The following is a 25,288-nucleotide window of genomic DNA, read 5'->3' on the forward strand; positions in this document are numbered from 1 at the left end:
ATAGCACTGTTTAGGAGGTGTCAAACCTACATCAGGAAAATCTGCTTTTAATTATCCCTTACTAAGAACAGGACATGCGTTTTCATGTTACTAATTCAGTTTTAGTCAGCATCATATTGTTTAGTAAACTAAACACAGACGGAAAATGTTCAGCTGTGGGCAACATGGATGGAGAACATGATGGAGAAATGCTCAAATAAATTGTATTTTCTCCCACCTCTAGGGTGGTACTTAACAAGATACCATCATTGGTCATGTTTAATACTAAAAAAATGCCCTACATTCTTGTTTTAAATGTGGTACTTGTTGGTTATCTAAATTATCTTTTGCTATACATTCATTTAGCATATATGAACCTGACTGCTGTATCATAAAATTATAGAGCTGTCTGCCATAAAAAATAAAAAAAAAACTCCTCCACGATTCACAAAACCTTTCCTGAAACAAGTCAGTTCTGCTTAAGTCAGCAATAACTTTAATCTTCCTATAAAAGAAATGTCTTCACAAGTGTTGTTTTACAAAAAAAATCAATGTTAATAAAGTGTAAATCAACATAATTTATCACTCAGCATTCTTTGAGTAAAAAGTGGCACACAGTGTGTGTGTTAGTGTATGTGTTTTGGTGTTAAAATTCTAAAATAACAGCAAAAAATCCCCCCAACAGCAAACTTCCCCTGGCATTAGTCAGGAGCACTCTCAGAACCACCACCTAAACAATGTTACTCCAGAAATGTTTGTCTCTGCAGGATGTTGTAGGAAGGCCACACCGTTGGTGTTATACACACGATGCAGTGCTCATTAGCAAGACTTGTAACTTCTAATGTAGATTTTCTATCTTTAAGGGTCCATTACAAATATTACTATCATGTCTTCTTGTCTGTAGTTATTGATTCGGTTTAGAATTTGAAAGCACTCAGAAGGCAGCTGTTTAACCACAATTGATTGCATCTTAATGCAGTGTGTGACATCTGGATTTTCTCTGTGCAGCAACTTGCAGTGGTGATTTGCTTGACAAACACAATTTAAAGTACAATGTTTTCCAAAAGAATGTGTCATGAAGCCGTGGACGTTAGGACCCAAATGCAGGCTTAAGAGGCAGGCGGCAGGTAAAAGGTTTTAATAACAAAAACTAAAACTTACAAAACTAAAGACTCCAATGGCAAAATTCTGACATGACACAGATGACATGGGCTACAGCTAACTGACAACAAACAGAAAGCAATGGTCTGGCGAGGAGGAACTGATACCAATACATGGAAGGAACTTAAAAGGCACAGGTGATAAGAATGAACTAATTAACCCAGGTGAACTAATGAGTAGAAACTAAAAAGCAACACAGAACTAAACATGACACTAAACACCAGAAACCAAAAACACGAGAAAAACCCAGAACATGAAAGAACATAAAAGAGAACCAAGGAACATAAAGTGGGAAACATGACAGAATGATGATATTTACTGAAGTTATTCTGAAAAATATTTGGATGCAATATAAAATGAACTTTATTTACTTATTTATTTTTAATGGCTAACATTGAATAAAAGCATATAGAGATATTATATGAATAATCTGTTTTAGGATAGAAGTGTTCAAAAGTACACAAAAGTCATTGATCAGCCATTTTGCCTACCTAGAGTTTTTTTTTTTAATTCCTTTGTTGCACCATAAAGGGGCAAACAACTGCATACCTTTGTTCTGTCTCATACGTTAATAGAGCAAAGGCAGAGGCAGGCAGCTTGTTTTTACCTGCTTTGAGAACTTACTAATACAGCTGTGTGTGTGTGTGTATGTGTGTGTTCTTCTGAAACAATACCCCTCATGTATTTTCCACTTAACTTATCAAATAATAATTTAATACTTCAATGCTGCAATGCAATGCAAAAATAAAATCTTAGAGATTAAAATGCTAAAGGCCTATACAAGCTCTGCAAGGACAGAGTAAATTGTTCTCTCTCCTGAGGCTGTGAGAAAAGAATAAAGTAATTTTTTCCTCATATTCCTGGTTAGTAGTTGTTGCAACTTGTTGTCGACATCTGGGGCAGAACATTTTTTATGGTATGGCGTCCAACAGCTATCATGTGAGTGGTCAAAAAGTTGAAGTGGACATGGTAAATGTGGAAAAGTGGAAGGAGTAAATTAGTCATTTCCACTTTTCTGCTGAAGCGAAAGGTTCAACAAGTTGAATGAACAGCTTTGAGGAGACAAAACATCATGTAAAGCATATAAAGACACAAACACAGCCCCACTCCAACCACTACTCAGGTGCTGTGGACAGGGTTTCTCATCAAGCATGACATGTCCTTACCACAACTACATTTGTTCGTGTCCTTTCCACCAAGAGACTGAACTTGAGCATTACGAACTACAATATAAGCGTAGCCACATTTCTCTGTTTTGTGGTGTATTATAGGCATTTGGAGTTAAAGCCTTACACTCCCAGTTATTAATCCCCTAAAAACCTCCTCGTGTTTTTCCAAATATGTACTTTCACATCATGATATGATAAAAACATTTTATAGACATGTTAGCAATAGTTAGAAAAAATGTCAGTTGGTGGTAATTTAAGCATCTAATGATTAGCACTAATCATGAAATAATGCCAAAACAGAAAGAAATATCTATAGTTTTGGTTAAATCTGCAAGAACACTTTTGCAGCCAAACAAAAAAGAGATCATGAAGATTAAACAGGTTTAGGTATTTTTATTTTCAATATAAAGAAATATGTGAGCATATCAGTTTTTTTCTTACTTTAAGTAGTTCATTCTGTAAACATCCTTGGTAGTCTTAAACCAACCTGGACTTTCATCTACTTTATAAGAAGTGATTAATGCACACATTTTTTCCACCTCTAAGAGTATGAAACAATGGTGTTGGGAAAGCTACCTTTCATATTTAATAGGTTACAGTTCACTAGCAATCTTGTTTCCCATCCTCCCTCTCACATCATGTGAGAAACAAGATGTGAGATATAACTATAGCTATATACAGTATTTATAGATATAGGAAAATAGAATGTAAATGTAGTTCATGGTGATAACTCTATGTCATTACTTAATTAAAATGTTTCTATTAATTCAGTAACATCATGGGATAGAGGGGCTGCTTAGTCAGGCATTTACATTGACTTTTCTTTACATATTTCTTCAAAATAGCATTGATTGCAAGTCATCCAATAACAACAACAAATCAAGTGTATACTCTAAGCTATCCCTCTTACAAGAGATAGGAAGAAATATGATAGTTAAAAATTGTTCTCAGGGGGGTTATGTTCACCTTACTTTATGGTACTAGGCCCTGGTTGTGTAATGAAATGTTTCTACTTAGCCGATGTCATGTTTCACTATGGTTGCTTCAACAGCCACTGGAGGGAGCATTTTCTTTAAATTGGATTATAGGTTGCTATTGCCTGCATGAGGTAACTTTGGGGAGAAGGATGGTGTCATCATTGCAAAATATTGCAAAACAAAAACAAAAAAAAAAAAAAAAAGCTACTAAAGTCTTTTCAACAGGTAAAAGAAAAAAAAAAAAAAAAAACACACATAATGATGTTTGATAATGATGAAAATGTTTAACAAGCTCTTTCCCTCCTGCTTCCCCCAGCCTACACCCCCCTCAGACGTAGGAACAGGCCCACCACAAAAACTGTAACAACCTGGCCTGAAGATGCCCTCGCCAAACTCCAAGACTGTTTCCAACAGACAGACTGGGACATCTTTGAACAACAGGAGCTGGAGACACTCACAGGAACGGTACTGGACTATATTCAGTTCTGTATCGGGAATGTGACTGTGGACAAAACCATCAGGGCTTTCCCTAACCAGAAACCCTGGATGACCAGCCAGGTCCGCGCACTCCTCAGAGCCCGGGACGCTGCCTTCAGGTCAGGGGACAGAGCACTGTATAGTGCTGCTCGTGCTGACCTGAAAAGAGGCATAAAAAGAGCCAAGGCGGACCACAGGATGCGCATAGAGTCCCACCTGTCCAGCAACAACACTCGGGAGGTGTGGCGGGGCATACAGGACATCACTAACTTCAGAGGTTGTGATGTGTCGACAGCAGATCAGAGCGCAACACTGGCAGAGGAGCTAAACTGCTTCTTTGCCCGGTTCGACTCTCAGCAGCATGCATCTGCTCCAACCATGCCCCCACCCCCACCCACACCGACACCCCCATCTGGCTCCCGCACCACCCCACTCACCATCCAGGAGCACGATGTCAGACGGGTGCTCCTGGCGGTGAACACCAAGAAGGCTACTGGCCCAGACGGAGTACCTGGCAAGGTGCTCAGAGCGTGCGCCCACCAGCTCGCCCCCACCTTTACCAGGATCTTCAACCTCTCCCTGGCTCAGGCAGTCATCCCACACTGCCTCAAATCCTCCACAGTTGTCCCGGTGCCGAAGAAATCTCCCATCACCAGCCTGAACGATTACCGACCGGTGGCCCTCACTCCGGTAATCATGAAGTGCTTTGAGAGACTTGTTCTTCAGCACATCAAGGACCATCTCCCCCCAGACTTCGACTCCCACCAGTTTGCATACCGCGCGAACAGATCCACTGAGGACGCCATAGCTGTAGCTCTTCACTCTGCGCTGAACCACCTGGAGCAGCAGCAGAGCTACGTCCGGATGCTCTTTGTGGATTACAGTTCTGCGTTCAACACAATAATCCCGGACAGATTATGCACAAAACTGGACACTGTTGGCCTCCCCCCTCTCACATGTGCCTGGATAAAGGACTTCCTAACAGACCGACCCCAGACTGTGAGACTAGGTCCCCACCTCTCCTCCACCAGCACGCTGAGCATCGGCTCCCCACAGGGCTGTGTGCTGAGCCCCCTCCTGTACTGCCTCTACACCCATGACTGCAGGCCGGCCCACAATGACAACCTCATCGTCAAGTTCGCTGACGACACTACAGTGGTCGGACTCATCTCCGGGGGTGATGAGGCTGCCTACAGGGAGGAGATCCTGAAGCTGGCTGCTTGGTGTTCTGAGAACAACCTCGCTCTCAACACCAAGAAAACCAGGGAGATCATCATCGACTTCAGGAGGTTCAGCACAGACCCAGCCCCCCTCTACATAAATGGCGAGTGTGTGGAGAGGGTCCACACCATCAGGTTTCTTGGCGTCATCATCTCGGCCGACATCTCCTGGTCAGAGAACATCACGTCAATCACCAAGAAGGCTCAGCAGCGGCTACACTTCCTGAGAGTCCTCAGGAGGCACCAACTGAACTCCAACCTGCTGCTGACCTTCTACCGCTCATCCATTGAGAGCCTGCTGACATACTGCATCACAGTATGGTACGGCAGCTGCACTGTAGCAGACAAGGAGAGGCTACAGAGAGTGGTAAAGACAGCACAGAAGATCATTGGCTGCCCTCTCCCCTCCCTGACGGACATTTACACCTCCCGCTGCCTCAGCAGAGCCAGAAACATCATAAATGACAGCTCCCACCCTGGCTCTGATCTGTTTGCCCTGCTGCCCTCTGGGAGGCGCTACAGGTGCATCAGGACTAAAACAAACAGACTCAAAAACAGTTTCTTTCCAAAAGCAATAACTGCCCTGAACTCCTGTAGGACTTCAAATCTGAAATACGCTGGACACTAACAACATATGTGCAATACATTCTGTCACATGACATGTACAACATATCATGATCCGTGCAATAATACTTTGAACGTGCAATATATATTTTTTTTTCAGACATAGACATCATACTTATATCTGCAAATAACTAGAGTGTGCACATCTGTTTTATTTCTGTAAATATTTTATACCTTAGATCTTTTATTTATTATTTATTTCTATACTGCTCTCTCTGCACTGACACTGGGGATGGCTTAATCTCGTTGTACATGTGTATAATGACAATAAAAGGCATTCTATTCTATTCTATTCTATTCTAATTGTGTTACTAATGAACTGATGTACCTCACACTGGTAGGCTTTCAGCTAAATACGAAATTATCAACTTCATAGTAAGTATAAAGATAAATCATATTATTGTTAATTCTGACTCACATAGCACTGTTTGGGAGGTGACAAACCTACATCAGGAAAGCCTGCTTTTAATTACCCCTTACTAAGAACAGGACATGCGTTTTCATGTTACTAATTCAGTTTTAGTCAGCATCATATTGTTTAGTAAACTAAACACAGCTGGAAAATGTTTAGCTGGAGGCAAAACGGAAATCATGTTTTAAATTTAGATTTATTATTCTGAGTCTTCTGCTGTCTTTGTTAGCTATGTGTCATAAAACAGGTTCAGTTAAAATTAGACACATAAGACACAAGATTATCATGAGACAGTCAGCAGCAGTGTAATAGGAAAACCCCCAGGTTTGAGCATAACATCTGTTTGACTTCCTCTTTTACACATTTATTTAATCTGCAAGCAGAAATTGTCAAGCAATCTATCATGCTTACATCACAAAAGTTTGTGAAATGGGGGATGTTTCTGATCAAAGCATTTATGTGTAGTTCAAAAACAGCATCCTCAGACCACAGTTACTGGATATTTACTGTTACAAGCACATTCCCAATGCACAAAGGAGGAAGTGGCTAGGTGCTTTTACGTGAATCATCAAGAACCTTAGGAAAAAAAAAAAAAAAAGGTGGGCCAATACACTATAAATACCCTCCAGGGCTCCTTGAACCCAGAGACTAGTTTGAACAACTTAAAGTCAACAACGATGAGAGCTTTTCTGTTGCTGCTGGTGCTGTTTGCCCACTCCTTTGCTGCAGTTCTACGGAAGGTCGACAAAGACAGGAATTTAGCGGAGGTGAGTTCCAAGACCTCATGCAGCTGTTTCTCAGCCTTGCAGAGTGGTTTTATTTGGCTTGTTTTCATAAGTGATAAAAAATTTCCCTGTGTAAGCCAGTATGTGAATGGTTTTGCTCCTTCAAACAGGAATACCTTCGACGATTCTACAATTTTCCAATTGGTTTGCAAGGAAGAAAGTCATCCTCAGATGCCTTTCAGACCAAGCTCAAGGAAATGCAAAAATTCTTCAAACTTGAGGTGACAACATGTGAAAAATGTCTCTTTTTTTTTTTTCTTCTAGTAGCACAATTTTGATAAATACCACCAATAATTAAAATAAAACGACAGGAAGATTTATCTTCTAAACTTTTCAGGATGGGCAACATTTTAGTGGGTCTATTTAACGGATATATCCCGTTGTGTTTGTACCTGTATAAAGGTAACAGGAAATCTGGATAAAAATACTTTGGACCTGATGACGCAGGCCAGATGTGGCGTTCCAGATATCGGGGAGTACAACCACTTCCCTCGGCACCTCAAATGGCAAAACAACAATGTCACATTTAGGTATAAGCCAAAATGATACATATGAAGAATTTAAATGCTATAAAAAATCTTGATCTATTTATAGGAGTGTAATCTATTCACGGTCTCTCCTTGTCTCTTATACCTTGATGCTTCAGGATATTGAATTATACACCAGATCTGCAGAGGGCTGATGTAGACAGAGCCATCCGAAAAGCGCTGAACGTCTGGGCGGATGTCACCCCTTTGACTTTTAAGAAGCTATACTCTGGAACTGCTGACATAATGATAAGCTTTGGATCGAAAGGTTTGTAAAGCAACAAAGCTTTCTATGAGTGTTTGGAAAACACACAAGAGGTACACAGTTTTTGGCTTTATTATGCAGACATTATAACAGTACATATTCTTTCTACCCTTTACTGTAAAGAGCATGGAGACTACAACCCATTTGATGGTCCGGATGGACTGCTAGCTCATGCCTACCCCCCCGGCCAAGGCATAGGAGGAGACACTCATTTTGATGAGGATGAACACTGGACCAAAGATTCATCTGGTGAGAATTATCCCCAGATGTTCAGGACATATCTTAATATTTATCAAGTTAAACAATATTTAAAATTTAACTTTTTTTTCCTGCAGCTTACAACCTGTTTATTGTAGCAGCCCATGAGCTGGGCCATGCACTTGGTATGTCCCATTCATCGGACGCAGGCGCCCTGATGTACCCCGTCTATTCATACACCACAGGATATCCACTATCTGAAGATGACATTGAAGGCATTCAAGCTCTCTATGGTGGGCAGAGTATGAGAATATGGTATGAGTATATACTATGAGTACAGTGATTAAATGCTAGATTTCAATCCCAGGTCCCAACCCGAACCCAAACAGGAAAGTGAAGCCAAAGCCTGTTGCACCAAGTAAATGCGACCCCATGTTGACCTTTGATGCTGTCACAGGGCTCAGAGGAGAAACCATCATTTTCAAAGACAGGTATAGTAATACCTGTCTGACAAACTAGTCTAGGACAAAAATGTAACTTTCTAGATCTATATTCACTCTAAACAGTTTGACTAATTTACCACTTTTCATTATTGTGAACTATTGATGAGTTTATCTTCATTCTGTTACTATGCTGCCTCTTGCTGCAGTTTCTACTGGCGTCTCCATCCTCAGATGCCAGAGCCTCAGCAGACGCTGATCAAGTCCACATGGCCTTCACTTCCTAATAAAGTGGATGCAGCTTACGAGAACCCAGAGAAGGATTTAGTCATCATATTTAAAGGTGGGCTATATACATTCTCTGGTTATCTTCTAAATACGAGTTGCAGGATATTTACACCAAACTGTATTCTTTGTGTTTACAGGGATCAGAATGTGGGCTTTAAATGGATATGACCTTGTGAATGGTTACCCTAAGTACATACACCAACTCGGTCTTCCCAAGAAAGTAAGGAAAGTAGATGCAGCTGTGCACATTTCCGAAACAGGGAAAACGTTGCTCTTCTCTGATGAAGACTATTGGAGGTATGTGGACATGCATATAACACGTCAGCTCATTTAAAATTTGTAGTCCTTTAACTTATCAAAGCACTAACTACTACTTGGCGATCAGAACTTATTTTTGCTTCAGAGGATTCTACATTTCAGTGTTTCTGCTTCATTTGTAACCCCTAGTTATGATGAAGCTAAGGGCACCATGGACGCTGGTTACCCGCGATCCATCGAAGATGACTTTCCAGGAATAGATGACGAGATCGACGCTGCTGCTTTTCACGATGGTACTTTAAAAACTATCACCCCTTTATCATAATTCAGTTTCCTGTTAGTGACATTTAGGACATTCTGTAATAGTTTTCCCACTCTGCTCTCTTTCAGGATACTTGTATTTCTTCCATGAAAATATACAGTTTGAGTACAGCTACAGTTCAAAGAAGGTCATGCGCATTATGAGAGCCAACTCCATTTTCAACTGCTGAGAAGAGCTGCCACCGTTATCTGTGTATCTAAATGTAGCTGGCTATCTGGTGATACACTGTGGCAAACTGTACACGTTTAAATGGGACATGATGCAGTCCACTGTATGAGCATGGAAATGAGCAGAAAAAAAAGATGAGTAAAGCAATGTGTATAAGTGGTCGACACACAGTGCTCCCATTAATTATTTTAACTTATGATTGCTTTTTATTTTATATTTATGTATTTGTACAAGAGTCCCACTGCAGGTATTTTCTATGATGTCTGTAGCAGGTTACATCTCTTGTCTTGACTGGTCTGTGAGCTAAATATTTGACTTGATCATTTTGCTTTATGTTTTTGGTTAGTAGGTCACAGTGTTTGGACATAAAACAGGGTTAGAGCCTAAAGTGATTAAGCCACCAGTTTTGTAATTCCTGTATACAGATATGTTATTTAGAAAAATTATTTAAAAAAACTATTTTTTTCGTCTAAAACAAAATTTTAATGTTTCATTCTGTGTTGCAGGCCCTTTTTTGGCATTTTTAGAAGTAAATAAAGAGAGATTGTTGTAACGCAAATTATGTTAAAACGGATCAGTTTGAGTCACATTCCTTGAAAAATTTTCTGTATAGTAGTTTTTAAGTAGGAGCTTCATATAAATTGTGATCTCAGAAACCACTGGAAAATAAAGCTTTTTTGCTGACGTCTGTGAACAGGCTAAATGAGTTTTCTGTGTTGTCCTTAAACTCTGACTTATTACTTTTCCATTTGATGACAGATATTTGTTAAAGTCATGTCTACTGAACACAAAACCTTAGCCACTGTCCTCCAGTATCTCTCTCTCTCTCTCTCTCTCTCTCTCTCTCTCTCTCTCTCTCTCGCTCTCTTCCCCCCTCTCTCTGTTTCTTTCTTTGCACTACATTGTAAGCCAGGACTGAGTAGATGAAATTTAAGGAGGGTTGTTAGTTTAAGACATATCAAGCCATGCCCCTCTAAAGCATAAGTCAACAAAACAAAGTAGAACCTAAAAATACTTCATTATAACTTTCATTTGAAATAAAACAAGTATCTCTGCTACCTTTTGTGCCCCCACCCTCCTATAGCCAGATTTACCTACTAACAGTCCAAGTTGATCATCCCATGATCAATTCACACTAAAGTAAGAGGGATACAAATCAGGCAAACAACATGACACAAACACATCTATTCATAATCGTCTTCCATTTGTCATTTTTCTGCTTGCTGTCATGAGAAATATCAGGAACTCTTGGCTCAGATATGAAAATAAATGGCATAACAAAACAATATGCTGTAAAGCAGAGTAGGGAATTAGAAATATTCTACTCTACTCTACTCTACAGTCATTTAGCAGACGCTTTTATCCAAAGCGACTTATATTTGAGAGTAAGAACAACACAAGCCAGAATTCAAACAAGATGGGACATTTTATTCATCATATTAATATTTAGCATAACACATCTTTTCTACATATATAGTGCAAATAAACACTTGACAATTTTTAAAACTATCCCTACATTAAGAGGTGACATTCAACAGCTTCTGAGATTCTCTCGTGTTTTACTCTGACATGTAGTTACACACTGTTTCCACTAGAGGGCACTCCTATAAATACTTTCAGCTCAACACAACTTTCTAACAAAATTCTGAAATGATCAGAATCCAAAAAGAAAGGACAGCTTGTAACTGGCTGTACTGTCAAACTCATGTGCTACAATTTACCAATATTTCACACTAAGGATTCCATTTTTAAAACAAAAAGTACTATACCGTTCCAACTTTATTTATAAAGAACTTTAAAACAACCACAGCTGACACAAAGTGATGCACATAACCGAATAAAAAGTGTTCACTAATTCAATCTTTGCTTTATCAGCACAGATTATGCTAAGGAACAGCTTTGACAGATGTTAGCATTATCAGTGTCAATCAATGGACTCTATGTTGTGAGTCAGTTACCTACACAAGAAGTATGGACTGAGTGAAAAAAATGATTAAAACTAAGAATATTTGTTAACTTGTAAAAAAGTCAGTCACAAAGATCTTGCAAAATTTTGGGAAACCTGTGGACTGAACCACAGACTCAATCATGTGGATGTAATTACAGTGCAGTGAAGTAGTCACCTCATTTTCTCATTTCCGAGACTTGTGTGGTGTGTGTGCTGCGTTACTGATTCACAAATATTGTGTTCATCATGGGTGTGGACTCTGTGAGTCTCAGCTCCAGTTTACAGAGACATGGATAATTTAGCTTAAAGAAATGTGCCCTTTTTTCATGTCAGACATGTTATTTTAGTGCGTTGCTTTTGAGTTTTAATGTTTTAGATAGCAAGGCATGAGATATGAGCAGACAAGAAAACATTGAATCAAGAAAGCTCCTTGTGTCAAGCAAACAGCACATACTGGGAAAACCTACTCCAGGCCTACTCTTAAAGTGGTCTAAATGTGTCCTTTATCCCGCAACTTTACCTTTATAAGATCATGTTCTGCGATATAAACATGTTAGTGGCCAGAGAAATGCCAACCCAGTCCAGTTTAGCAACGTTAGAAGAAGCACTCAGTCACTTACTCTCTGCTACGCTTGGGTGCTTTTTCGCTCCATGGGGAAATTGAACAAGCAGGTTTCTTGTACCTAAATGTTTACTGACGTATTCTTACTCCTTGGTGGTAAGAAGAAACTGTCCAACTTCTGTTAACTTGGCTTTTATAGAGCAGAGAAAGATACAAATTTAAGTCACTTTTAGCCCATATGGATTTAGAGGTCAGGTAGGTTTTCTTCATGTTTATCTAATTCCAGTCACTGCTGGACACCTTCCACTGTCTCTTTCAACTCATCCAAAATGCAGAAGAGAGGATTTGAACTGGAGCCTAATTTTCTGCTGTTAAGACCGTGATGTCCAGTTAGGCCAATGATTGGGAAATCTGACTTCTCATTATTATGCAGCCAAGACTGGAGCCATGGGTGGTCTGCAGTTACATATATAAATAAAAATGTTAATAGTAATAATAAATGAATAAATAGTATTGAAACAGTGTGAAGCGGTCTGGAGAAAATGTCATTGGAGAGAAAAAGAGGTGGTACCCTCAGGGGAAAAGGGTTAGCTCCTGATGGAAACCAGATGGAGAAGAATGACAGGGAAGGGCAGCCGTCTCAGGATATATCCAGTTTCCAGTTTCCTGTGGGAAACTCCCTCTGCAGACCAACACTGCAGGAAAGGTGATGCAAGACTCCTGCTGCCCCTGCACTGAGCACATTGTTCTGAGACACAGCTAGCCGCTCCGGGTTGAAAGTGGTCATTTTCTTACAAACTAACACACATGTAGAGGCTTTACAACATGAGGTCAAGTTGGGTAGGTGTAAAATCCCCGGGACGTGGTGGGGTTTCTTCATCTGAGCTTTATTAGGGTTGTGGGTGTTATTATGTGATCAGCTGTTTCCTTCTTAAGTGGCTGGTTGAACACCATCGTGTTGTTCTTCAGTTCCCCTGAATATAGCAGGAAGAATCTAATCTTGCACTGCTGTACTCCAAAGACGAAGGATCTTCATTGACTTGGTATCTGTAAAAAGAAGTAAAACTGGCTTTGTTTTTGTGTCAACTGCGTCAATTTATTGAGCCCAGCCATAAGAAGCAGAACAGTGTCATGGCCCATAAGTATAAGTTAAATGCTTTTAAGTTACGTTATCTAATCAAAGAATTAGTTCATGTTTACAGATGGCTAGAATTTTACAATTCCAGCTGTCTGGTAGCAATTTTCCATTCATAATTGAAAACCAGCAACATGTGTGCAATTAATCCCTAAAGTATCAAAATACATGAAAAATATTTTTTTAAAGATTTTAAAAATAGTAAGCATTGCAAATACTTAAACCATCTTTAATGAATCATTTCTGTGTATATGCAGGTCTGCTTGTTTAAGCCAAATAAATCAGTGGGAGTAAAAAGATCCAACAATTTTCTGGCATATCCATATCAGAAAAAAGAAATAAAAAAAAACAATTCATGGGCTAAAACTCTTTCCAGTTTATTCCAGAAAAAAAATATGTACGTTCTGAAGAGTTGAGCTGTGATGCTGCTTTCTCTTTTTTTAACCATAAAAATGACCAATGAACTGATATGTGAACGAGTCACACTGTCAGATATGTGACACGTGTAACAACAGCTATTTTCAACAGTCTGGCTGTGTAACATTTCCTTGTACATTTGTGTTGCATTTACCAGACAAATGATTTACAAGTGCTGAGTTCAAAGCAAGTTTTAAACACCTGTAATCATCTTGAAACCCATGGGAGGGTCCTGACTCTTACATGCCCACTGATGTTCAAGCAAAGGAAATCAAAGACTTTTTTTTACATTTCTTAGCTAGTTTTTGCATAGTTTATAACAATAATATCAACAGGAATAGCATCACCTATTGAAATAGAAAAAAAATAATAATACAGGAGTTAAATGACAAATATTATTACAGAAAAAGAATTGAATAAACTGATTTGAGAGTGACAGCTTCAGAAGGTACCATCCTGACTTCAAAACTATGAGTGAAAGCTGAAATTGAAGGTTGATGCAATTTTACAACTTGACCTATTTTTGTTGGACTAACCTGATGCAATCCATGAAAAAACCTGTCATACACATGAGGTATACTTGAGGTAAATGGAGGATGATAACTATTTTAAGTGGGGATGTGTGCATTCTCTTTTAAGCATCTATGTAGACTGGCAACTACTACCTCATCACCTTCTTTCAGTGCACATCAAATTCATAATCAAGCTCAAAAAAGATTGTTTATACAGCGCTGTAATGCAGCAGTGCAAACGTTGACAGAGATTGTGTCTCCTAGGGAAAAACAAGCAAATCATTGTGGCCTGTGAAAAGCTGAGCTGATCCTTTGTTTGTCTGAAAAACAAAACCTCTGTGCTGCGTGGCAGTTAGCTGACACAATGCCTGAGCTAGAGGACATTCAGAGCATCAGTAGGTCAATAACGCTGGATGAAAACTTCAGATCTGCAATAATAACCATTCAATTTCCACGCAGTAAGTTTAGAAATTTCTCTCTAAAAACATACTTGGGATTTCACAGGAATGAGCACTAAAACCTTGCAGAGTTTGGAGCAGCGTGAGCTCATGGTTAGAGCAAAATGAATTAGCTGCTTGAATGGTTTGATTCTTTAGAGGAAGGTCACATTACATTTGTCTGATAGTTGTTCAAGCAAGAACAGAGCATTTAATAAAGACACCGTGGTTCTGCTTGCCTGAATTAATTATACACAGTTCAAAGCTTCCCTCTGCTTTGAAATAATTACATCTCCTGGCCAGATCACTACAGAGAAGCAAGCCATTACCTTTTACAATCTTCTGCTCTCATCCCACATCACTATTAAGGAAAACAGCATGCCTAAACGAGCCGTTTTTAAAGGATGACATGCTATGCTGACATGCTAAGAAAAACAAAAACAAGACAAGCAGGTTTGGTTCCATTTTTTCATCTTCTGGATTAAAATAAATATCTTGATAGCAAGTATTAATAAAATTTATCTACATCTAGATACATATACTTGTGCTTTGTCAGATGTAATAAAAGGATCACCAGATTTTGGGTCTTACTTGTCAGGTTTATCCTTATCCACATGAGATCTGCCACAGACACAAAAAGAGTTAACAAAAAGCAAGATGAGGAGATAAAACATGTTTGGATTTGTCTGTTTCTTTCAGTGAAACTTGTCCCTGTCTCTGCTGTGTCAAGCTGGGTTAACTCAGTACAAATTATATATGCCTGCATGTCTTTAAAAGGGAAAGTTTTCCGATTATAACAGAAATGTCAAGACTTCTGTATAGATTTGTAGTGATTCTCTGTGAGAAACATTTTCACTCTCACTAATTGGCCTTGCAAGTTATGTTTCAGTACATGGTTTCTCAGGAAGTACACAAGAACAGAGTTCTTGTCATTTGTGCTGCGTTTTAGAAACACCCAGATTAACTGGCAGGACATTGGCAGGAGCAAACTGGAATGTTTAGTCCCCTTCAAAAGCATGAATACAGCCAAAAAAGAGGTTAGTGTTTGCAGCTTTAGTGTAAATAATTTTGATTGGCATGAAATGCTACCAGAAAACTGATCATATCTATACTGAATAAAATAAAAATTCTGTGTTACAATCAGCTTTGATATCAACCCTATAAAATTTTTACTATCCTGCAGTTCACTGCTTCATTAGACCCATTAAACCAGTTCTGAAGGTATAGCATGAGACTGCTTGAACTTACATCTTTCCTTTTGGACCTCTTCTAATACCCATTACACCACCCTCCCAGCACAGGGGCGTCCCTTAACCGTAACTGGATTACCTCATGGTACATTTTGTGTTGATATCTGCTTCTGATCAGAACGTTACACACTTTAGGTTGTCAAGGCTGCTTTTATGAGGGACGATTGGATAAACAGAAGAAAATATTTTAACAATATGCATCTTGCTGATTCTGGGATACTGCTGCTGGCTTGGTTAACTACGTGCAATGCAGCACCTATTTTTGCTCCATGGATCTCAGCTGAGGACGAAGATCTGGCAAAGGTAACATATGGCCCTTAAGATATCTTAAATATAATATAAAATATTATAAAAAAAATTTATATATATATATATATCTATAATTTATACATATAAAAGAAAAATGATCAAATCTAAGGCCAACATAATTTGATTATTTACTAAATGCACTTTTCTCTCTCTTGATCAGAAATACCTCTCTCAGTACTACTCTGATGCTCAGACGAGTCCCTCAGTAAAAAGTATTACTGAAAACTCCTTCCGTGAAACTCTTCGGAGCATGCAGGCCTTTTTTGGCCTGGAGGTAAAAACAGTGAATGCAAAATCAAATTTTTTATAAGTACTAATCATTTAGTTAAATGGTGATGAAATAATGTAATAAAAAGTTCATTTATACTCCATTTGTACATCTGTCATATGCAAGGATTTATACAGGAATTAATATGGTGAACCAGGTCTTCCAGTTTTTAAATCATGCATGAACAATCTGTGTGATAACATCCCGTCAGGTGACAGGTGTCTTAAATGATAAAACCTTGGAAGTGATGAGGGCTCCTAGGTGTGGTGTGACAGACGTTTATAAATTTAAACACATGTCTGGAAGACCAAAGTGGGAGAAAAGCTTGATCACATACAGGTATCTTGTCTGTTTCTGATCATTATGTTTTAGATCATTAAAAACTTGATACTGACAAAACTGGTGGTAATGACTTACACAGAATCACTCAGTACACCAGGGATCTGACGCAGAGTCAGGTGGATGCAACCATTGCTCAGGCCTTCCAGCTCTACAGTGATGTCATCCCACTGGATTTCCAACAGATCTACTGGGGTACTGCAGACATTGTGATCCTCTTCCAGAGTGGATGTGAGTCTTGATGGAACATTTTTCCTTAGAATAAAGATAAACAATTAAACTAGGTATTTATCAGTGTGTTTTAAAGCAAAATGTGATTCAAACACAGACTCTCTGAAAACTGATTTGTCCTGCTGTAGTTCATGGAGATCATGATCGTTTTGATGGACCAGGAGGCACGTTGGCTCATGCCTTTGGTCCTGGACAGAATGAGGGAGGAGATGCACACTTTGATGAGGATGAAACTTGGACTTTAACCCATTTAGGTAAATGTAGTCAACCATGTTATTTTAGTTAAGCTGTAGCCAAATTATACACAGGTGAAAAAGTGTAAAGTCTGTGTTTATTTCCTCTAATGCTTTGCTGCTACGATTGCGTTCAGATTTTAATCTGCTGCTGGTGGCGGCCCATGAGTTCGGCCATTCTCTGGGCCTGGATCACTCCAGTGACAAAAGTGCGTTGATGTTCCCCAGCTATCAATATGTCAACACATATGGATACAGGCTGCCAGACGATGATAGACGTGGGGTTCAAGCACTTTATGGTAAACAAACAAATCAATAAACTAATTCTAACATGTGGTTTGACTGAGAATCCAACTTTATATGAACTGTTTTACGACCAGGATTCAGACAACCTACTGGCCCACAACCTGGACCAGACCCAGTCCCTCTGCCCAACCCACAAAACCAACAATGCAGTCCAGAGCTGGTGTTTGATGCTGTTACCTCCATATGGGGAGATCTTTTCTTCTTCAAAAACGGGTGCATTTTAAATCTAGCATGATCTGCTGATTTAATGTGAAACATAAATTTCACATCTTTTTGTACTTTAAACTAGATACTTCTGGAGGAGGAGTACTGGTTTTCCAAAAATTAGATTTTCAAAAGTGAGTACAACATGGCCCCAAATCAATCATGTGGATGCAGCTTTTGAAGTCCCAAACAGGCATGTGGCATATTTCTTTGAAGGTAATGTTCACAGAAGGGATTTTTTTCATAGGGGGGATTAAATATGATCGTAATCAGCTGATAAACTGAATGAGTTTGTACTAGAAAGCTGTAAATGTAACAACATGCAACAACCTCCAGCTGTTTCTTTACAGGTAATCAATACTGGGGCATCACAGCTTATGACAAGACAATAATACCAGGCTTTCCACAGCCTATCACCAACTTTGGCCTCCCCTCCTACGTTAATAAGGTGGATGCTGCTGTCTATGAACCAACAACAGGAAGAGCACTGATGTTTGTGAATAACCAATATTGGAGGTGATTTTTTTTTTTTTTTTTTTTTTTGTTAAAATCAAGTCTTTACGCTAGCATAAGCACTCAGAAAATTATGATAAAAATGATCTGATATTCATTTTGTCCAACAACTTATCTTTAAGTCAGTCATAAGTGTTTCAGACATCTTTGTTTCTTTAAAGCTATAATTACAACCGGAACCGACTGGACTATGGATACCCACGATACATCTCGCTGGATTTTCCGGGGATTGGCTTCAAAGTTGACGCAGCCTTTGAGAATCTTGGTGAGAAATGTTTCTTTTGTCATTATGACAAACAGTTGTGGTCTAATAGATCTGATCAGCACCTTTTTTGAGGTTTTCTGTCTGAGTTTATTATCATTAGCTAAAACAACCAGACTGTTTGGATAATAGCAGATTCTTTAAAAAGAAAAGAAGAAAAATAACAAAAGAAACGAGAAAAACTTCAATGAGTGCCACATTCAGGGCTAAATAGTAAACAAATGTCATCAGTAAAAGAGCCAAGTGGTAAAGAGCCAGAAATACATCTACTAATGATTACTAATGTTTTTCCATGTCTGCTAGAAAACAATCAGTTAGAATATTTGCCACATCAATTTTGTAAATTGACAATACTGTATGTGATTTTTCTGCTACAGTAATTTTCCTTTCAGTTAAAATGCACACTTACAATACTTTTTTTTTTGTTACAGGATATCTGTATTTTATCGAAGGTGCCAGACAGAGCGAGTACTACCTGCCATATAGGAGTGTAACACGTGTGATGTTCAACTATGAATGGCTCTGTGTCACTGACATTGGATACTACAGCAGAGGTCTCAACTTATAAAATGCAAGAGTTCACATTCATATCATAAAAGAAGCATTTGAATAGCAGTACTGATGCTTTTCATGTGGAACCTGTAGGTTGTAACGCTGAAAAAAACAAAAGTTTGTGTTTACTAATTTCAGTGAGTAAACTAAGTAGCATCATTTTGCATGTAAATGGGTCATATTATGCTATTTCGGTGTGTGGGTGGGAGTGTTCAAATATTGCTCATCTTCTCCAGATTGTGCATGTTCACATGAAGAAAGGCACACCCACCTTCACTGTGTTAAAGTAAAGGAATTAACCCACACTTACTTATCTGATCACTACAAGCAGCCAACACACATAATGATGACCAGAAATTTAGCGATTAACACTAGATGGAAATGCTACAAATGTAACAACCAGGCTAAAAACACTATGCTGATTAGCCACGTGAAACAACAGATGTACATAGAGTGGCTAGAAATACAGCTAACTGTAGTGTAATGATGCATGAAAGGGTTAGCAAATAGCATCGTTACCATATGTATATCTTGGCAGGAGACCTTTTCCACCTCTGTTGGCATTGTGGTGAATTTCCCACATGTACACCTATTAACAGCGGAATGTACAAATATGTTACCAGGTCATACTGTGTAGCTTAAGCCCAATAAGAATAAACAACGTCAAGTTTTTAACTCAATTTATCTATCAAATACAAGGAGGGACTGTCCCCATATTCTCCTCCTGTCGTCCAACTCGGAACCAGTTTACTTCCACCTGAACTATAACCGCACACCACAAAGGTGGAGGATCCGCTTATGTAACCTGCCCTAATAGCGGGCCAAACCAACACCGCACACGATTGCACTGCAAACCACTGCAAACTAACACCGCATATCTACATGCAAATGAGTCAGGTGTAAACGTGTCCGAGCGGCTACAGACAGGAGGATCAAAATCGTTCTCAGGGGAGTGACCCAAACAAACAAAACAACAGAAAAAAATAAACAGTTAGTCCGCTCTTACAATAGTCACCACCATAACCACTCGGACCAGGAGCGGACTAACGTGAAAAACAAAAGTCTCCAAAGGACAGCAGGTAACGGTACCCGACAACTGCAAAAAAGAAATACAAAATTACTACAACCAAATCACTTTAATTCAATTTCAAAACATATTAATAATAACATACCTGTAGCATTGAATTCCCTTGCTCAGTCAAATATTCCAAGGACCAACATCACTCAGATCCCAACCCTGCATTACAAACTACATTTAAAAACTCATCTACAATATAAAATTCAACGTGTAAAAACATATTTACCCGTTTGCTGCTAAAATCGACCTGCACCAAGACTGACGTGGCGTCCTGGCAACTCCCTGGTACAGTGCCACTTCCCCTTTTATAGGGGAATAGCCCCAAGGGCAGGACGACACCCTGTGGTGCCACCCGCTACAAGTATATAAGGCGATTGAAGGACGGAAAACGTTATATCAGACTATATCGGTTAAGCAGAGTATTTACCAAACAGATAAGTCCTGCTGCATTTGTTGCTGCAAGTTGCTGAGTGGTTCAGTCTCGTTTTCGGGGTCTGAGTCGGGCTCGAATATGTACTGCTGTATGTTTTGTGTTGACATTGCTTACAGAGTATTTATATTACTTCAGTTCTGCCGATGTTTTCTATGTCGAAAACAGTGCACTCTCCCAACAACTACTCCAGGCAGTTGACCAATCAGAGGCAGCCCGCATCAGAGGAGGCGGGGCTTAGGGCGGTAGAGTCACAAATGCTGAATTGATTTCTGCCCTTGTGGACTTACATATTAAAATAAAATAGCCTGAAATGAGCATAATAGAGACCCTTTAAGGCAGGGGTGTCAAACTCCAGTCCTCAAGGGCTGCTATCCTGCAGGTTTTTAGTTATGTCTTTGCTCCAACACACCTGAATAAAATCAAATGGATCCAACAGCGTCTAGTCAACTTCTTCACGATAACCAATTAATTTCCGTCAGGTGTGTTAGATCAGAGAAACAATGAAAACCTGCAGGATACCAGCCCTCGAGGACCGGAGTTTGACACACCTGCTTTAAGGTTCCCCTTAAAGGGGCTCTAATAGTTAACATTATGCAAAAACAAACTGCCAACAACTTGCAAACGTGACTGAAAGTGGTAACTTTACCTTTCTAACCATTTGCTTTCGCTATTCTAGTCTTACTTTTGAGATTGTTTTAAATCCAGAAACAGCCAAAGCAATGACAACTCCATTACACTCAAACCAACCAACAGACATCACTGTAATAGATACTTACAGAGCTGCCACTATTTTAAGTTTACAGACACCTGGTATGTGTTTTGCAAAGCAACATTTTATTCAGTTTTTTCAGGAAAGAAAAAAACTTTGTAAGACGGTATCCAACCTTTTTCAAATTAACTTTTCATTTTTGGGAACCTGAAAGTGGGAGCTGTCTATATTTGGGTTGGATATAAACAGTGCAATGCGTCGATGTATGCTACGCAAATCCTTAAAATGATACAGTCCACACAAATGATCCTTGATGTGTCCTTCCAGCCTTAATCAAGATTTTTTTAGTTTTTTCTTCTTTCCAATTTTAGAGCAGGCTTTGATGTTTTTATGGACATATATTGTAAGGCTACCATGCAAAACTCTGCCCTCACAACAGGAAAAGCTGCAGGCTTTCGTTGATTGCACAAACTGGCCTTGGTGACAGCAAAATATTTAAAAACAGTTGTTTTTTTTTTTTGTTTGTTTGTTTTTTTCCCCTGGGTGTAACAATTATAGACTGCCTGGCCAAAAAAAAAACTGCAATATTACCCCTGCAGGAAACTGTACACAATGGCGTTTGTAAATTGCCCTGACCAGCACCACAAAATGAATCTTATTCTTCAACATACAAAAATCGAGAAAACTCAGCAGATAAAAACATCATGTTTGTACAATGAGATACCACAAGCTGCGAAGGAGAAAATGCATTTTTGTAATTTGGGTGAACCAGCCTTGCTTTTCTTGTTTAGTAAATGGAAATTTTGGAAGTTGTTAAAACCCATCAGACTCTTTTGCCATGTTCTTTGGCCATGCTGTACTACTGCAGAGGCAGCTTCGGTAGGTGGCTGTAAGAGTTTTTTCCTACATAACATTGCACTAAAGCAATATGTTGTGAGTGGATCCATTGATACATCTGATTGGTGTGTTTTCATGGTTTCATTCAAACTAATTTTATTGTAAGGTGAAAATCAAACAACCACATTTCATAAAAGAACAAATACAATGTGATGGTGGTTTATTTATTTTTTGTTGCTGGTCCTTGTTCAACTGTTAAATAGAGTGCTGGTTCAATGTCAGTGATGTTTTTGGTCACTAGCTCCTGTCTTCATTATGTATTATCATGAGTTTACAGTTTGTTTATCCTCTTGTGTCTCTTCTCCCTTTTCCATAGAGTGTTGGTGGTGTTAGGTTGGGTGTGGGGCCATGGCTGTCTTTCTGCTGTGGTAAGTTCCTTAGTTACTGTTGACCTACAAGTTCATCTGACTGCAGTACGTAGCCCAGGTTTCACCACCACTCAGCACCAGCTCATTTTGACTGCCTTAATTACTGAAATTCGTGTTTTTCCTCTGTTGCCTGATTTTACTGATTCTCTTTTGTTCTTCAGAAAAAGGTTCCTTTGAACACTCCCAGCCGTGCCTGCACCCACCAGCTCGGAGTGGCGTTTTCGAGGAAGCATTAACCTCCTGTAATTCCTGCCTGTCTGGCCATTCACCCACACTGTAAACCTGGATTCTGTTTAGATACAAACTTTGTAGAGATTAATAATTATTTTATGTTTTATATAAACAGTGTCTCATTACTAAACCAAATCAGTTGTTTTAAAATAGTTTTCAACATTGTGAAGTGTATAATAATGATTAACAAAGATAACGTAGCATGATTGTCATGCTTGCACCCTCCTCGTGGGTGCTCTCCTCTTCACCTGAGTTCTGATCACTGGCCACAACACTACAATACCCACAATCCCTCAGCTTCGGACATCTTGGACACACCTGCCGTGAATCACAATCATCATCAGTGTACACCTGGTCTTCTCCCTACAAAAGCCCCAGTCCTGGACTACTGCTTTGTGTGTTATTCTGCCTTATGGTTGCATTCTGCGCATCTTCTGTGTTTACCTTTGAAGCTTTATTAAAGCTTGAATTCAGTGTTACCTGCGTTTGTGTCCGGCTCTTCCTGGGATCTGCTTGACATAATAACACACCTACATGGACACAGCAGGTTCTTCCCATGGGGAGGGACCCTCCACTTCAACGGCTACCCCTCCTGATCCTGCGGTCATCCTCTCGCAGCTGACTGCTGTCGCTACCGCCCTGGAACAGCGGATAGCGAGACAAGAGACGATGATGACGGATCTGCTTCAACATCTGCGTAACCAACCAAATCCTCAGCCCTCGCCAACACCGGTAACTCCATCGCCACCAGCGGGTGCGGCTGCTTTATCTTCTGCTAGTCGGTCTGCTGCCTCTCCGGTTAAGCTCCCCGAGGTTTATCATGGGGACTCTTCTGGTTGTGCCGGATTCCTCTTACAGTGTGATCTCTTTTTTTCATATCACCCGGAGATTCGGGACGGCGAGAGGATTGCCACTATTATATCCCTGCTGGGAGGACCAGCAAGGAAGTGGGCCACAGCTGTTTGGCGCAGAGGAAGTAACCATCTCTCCGAGTACCCCCGTTTTGTGTCATTGTTTCAGGCTGTGTTCGATCATCCTCCAGAGGGCCGAGAGAGGGGTGAGAGACTGCTCCGCTTACATCAGGGAGCCCGCACTGTGGCGGAGTACACTCTGGACTTCCGGACAGTATCTGCAGCGAGCGGTTGCAACGAGCCGGCTCTCATCTCCACTTTCCGGCAGGGACTCAACACCAAGATAAAGACGGAACTGGCCTGTCGGGATGACACCTTATCTCTGGATGCACTGATTTCTTTGGCGATCAGATTGGACAATCTTCACAGAGAGAGATATGGCCGCATTGTCCGCTCTCCAACCCATCCGGACTCTGAAGAAGAACCCATGCAGCTGGAACGCACCCAGTTGTCAGAGAGGTGACACCAGAGAGAGTATGGCTTATGCATGTACTGTGGGGAGGGGGATCACCTCCTGCATAGCTGCCCACATGTGTCGAGAGGAAAGGGGGATAAGAGAGGTCGGCAGTCCACCGACCCCAGGGTGAGTGCGACACCTCCCACATATAGCACTGAGCAGTTTATTGTGCATGTCAGCATTCACGCTGGTAATCTGAGTCTATCTGTTCCAGCCCTAGTTGACTCGGGGGCCGCCGGCAACTTCACCTCTCCCGCATTGGCTCGGCGGCTTCACCTTCCCCTCCACCCTCTTCTTCATCCTGTCGCCGTGCGCTCCATTGACGGGGGGCCCATCAGCGGAGGCACGGTAACCCACTTCATTGGACCCGTCACATTGACACTGGGGAGTCATCAGGAGCAACTCACTTTCTTTGTCCTTCCTCGATCCCGCCACCTCCTGGTTCTGGGTTTATTGCGCCATTGATCTTCTGCCCAACACCTCACCCCCTCGGAGTAGGATTTATCCTCTCACTCAAGCCGAACACCGCAAGATGGAGATTTATATCGAGGAGGCCCTAAAACAGAAGTTCATCCGTCCATCCTCCTCCCCGGCTGCTGCCGGGTTCTTCTTTATCGACAAGAAGGATGGGGGCCTTCGTCCATGCATCGATTACAGGGGACTGAACAACATTACTGTGAAATACCGATATCCCCTTCCCCTAGTGCCGAGTGCGCTGGACCAGCTTAGGAGCGCCACGGCTTTCACCAAGCTGGACCTGCGTAGCACCTATAATCTGGTGCGCATTAGAAAAGGGGATGAATGGAAAACCGCCTTCAGCACTCCTACAGGGCACTTCGAGTATTGCGTCATGCCATACGGGCTGGCCAATGCTCCCTCCGTCTTCCAGGGCATGATTAATGACATTCTTAGGGACATGTTGGGGAAATTTGTCATTGCATATATTAACGATATTCTCATTTACTCCCAGACCAGCTCCCAGCATGTCCTGCATGTGGGACGGGTCCTGAAGCGGCTACTGGATCACCATCTGTATGTAAAGGCAGAGAAGTGTGCGTTTCACCAATCCTCCGTTTCCTTCCTGGGGTATATCATCGGCCCTGACGGGGTGCGAATGGACGGGGCTAAAGTCGAGGCTGTCACCTCCTGGCCGCCTCCTAAGTCTGTGAAGGACCTCCAGCGGTTCCTCGGGTTCACCAACTTTTACCGGCGCTTCATCAGGGGCTTCAGCACAGTGGCGGTCCCTCTCACCGCGATGCTCCGTGGCAAGCCTAGAGCCTTGGTGTGGACGCGGGCTGCTGAGGAGGCTTTTGCGGACCTCAAACACGCTTCACTACGGCGCCGGTCCTGCGTCTTCCGGACCCTGATCTGGCATTTGTGGTGGAGGTAGATGCTAGTGACTCTGGGGTGGGGGCCGTTCTCTCTCAGCGCTCGGGTGATCCACCAAAACTCCACC

The 25,288-nt window shown here is 40.7% G+C and overlaps 2 protein-coding genes across 2 annotated transcripts; both read left to right on the forward strand.

The window, feature by feature from the left end:
* The first annotated feature begins 5,973 nt into the window (after window positions 1-5,973).
* mmp13b (matrix metallopeptidase 13b) lies at window positions 5,974-9,960 on the forward strand. Its single transcript, XM_041995895.1, has 11 exons — window positions 5,974-6,786; window positions 6,915-7,025; window positions 7,207-7,334; window positions 7,451-7,599; window positions 7,720-7,845; window positions 7,932-8,087; window positions 8,162-8,285; window positions 8,444-8,577; window positions 8,660-8,819; window positions 8,970-9,073; window positions 9,171-9,960. The coding sequence occupies exons 1-11, from the start codon at window positions 6,697-6,699 to the stop codon at window positions 9,269-9,271; spliced, it is 1,383 nt and encodes a 460-aa protein (XP_041851829.1). The 5' UTR covers window positions 5,974-6,696; the 3' UTR covers window positions 9,272-9,960.
* A 5,706-nt stretch (window positions 9,961-15,666) lies between these two features.
* LOC121646382 (collagenase 3-like) lies at window positions 15,667-22,943 on the forward strand. The gene is made up of 13 exons (XM_041995319.1): window positions 15,667-15,834; window positions 16,001-16,114; window positions 16,320-16,447; window positions 16,530-16,678; window positions 16,807-16,932; window positions 17,049-17,210; window positions 17,292-17,430; window positions 17,507-17,637; window positions 17,772-17,937; window positions 18,096-18,199; window positions 18,628-18,750; window positions 22,182-22,233; window positions 22,395-22,943. The coding sequence occupies exons 1-12, from the start codon at window positions 15,685-15,687 to the stop codon at window positions 22,196-22,198; spliced, it is 1,509 nt and encodes a 502-aa protein (XP_041851253.1). The 5' UTR covers window positions 15,667-15,684; the 3' UTR covers window positions 22,199-22,233; window positions 22,395-22,943.
* The last annotated feature ends 2,345 nt before the right edge of the window (window positions 22,944-25,288 follow it).

Source organism: Melanotaenia boesemani, chromosome 9, assembly GCF_017639745.1.
Source record: "Melanotaenia boesemani isolate fMelBoe1 chromosome 9, fMelBoe1.pri, whole genome shotgun sequence".
Lineage (NCBI taxonomy): Eukaryota > Metazoa > Chordata > Actinopteri > Atheriniformes > Melanotaeniidae > Melanotaenia > Melanotaenia boesemani.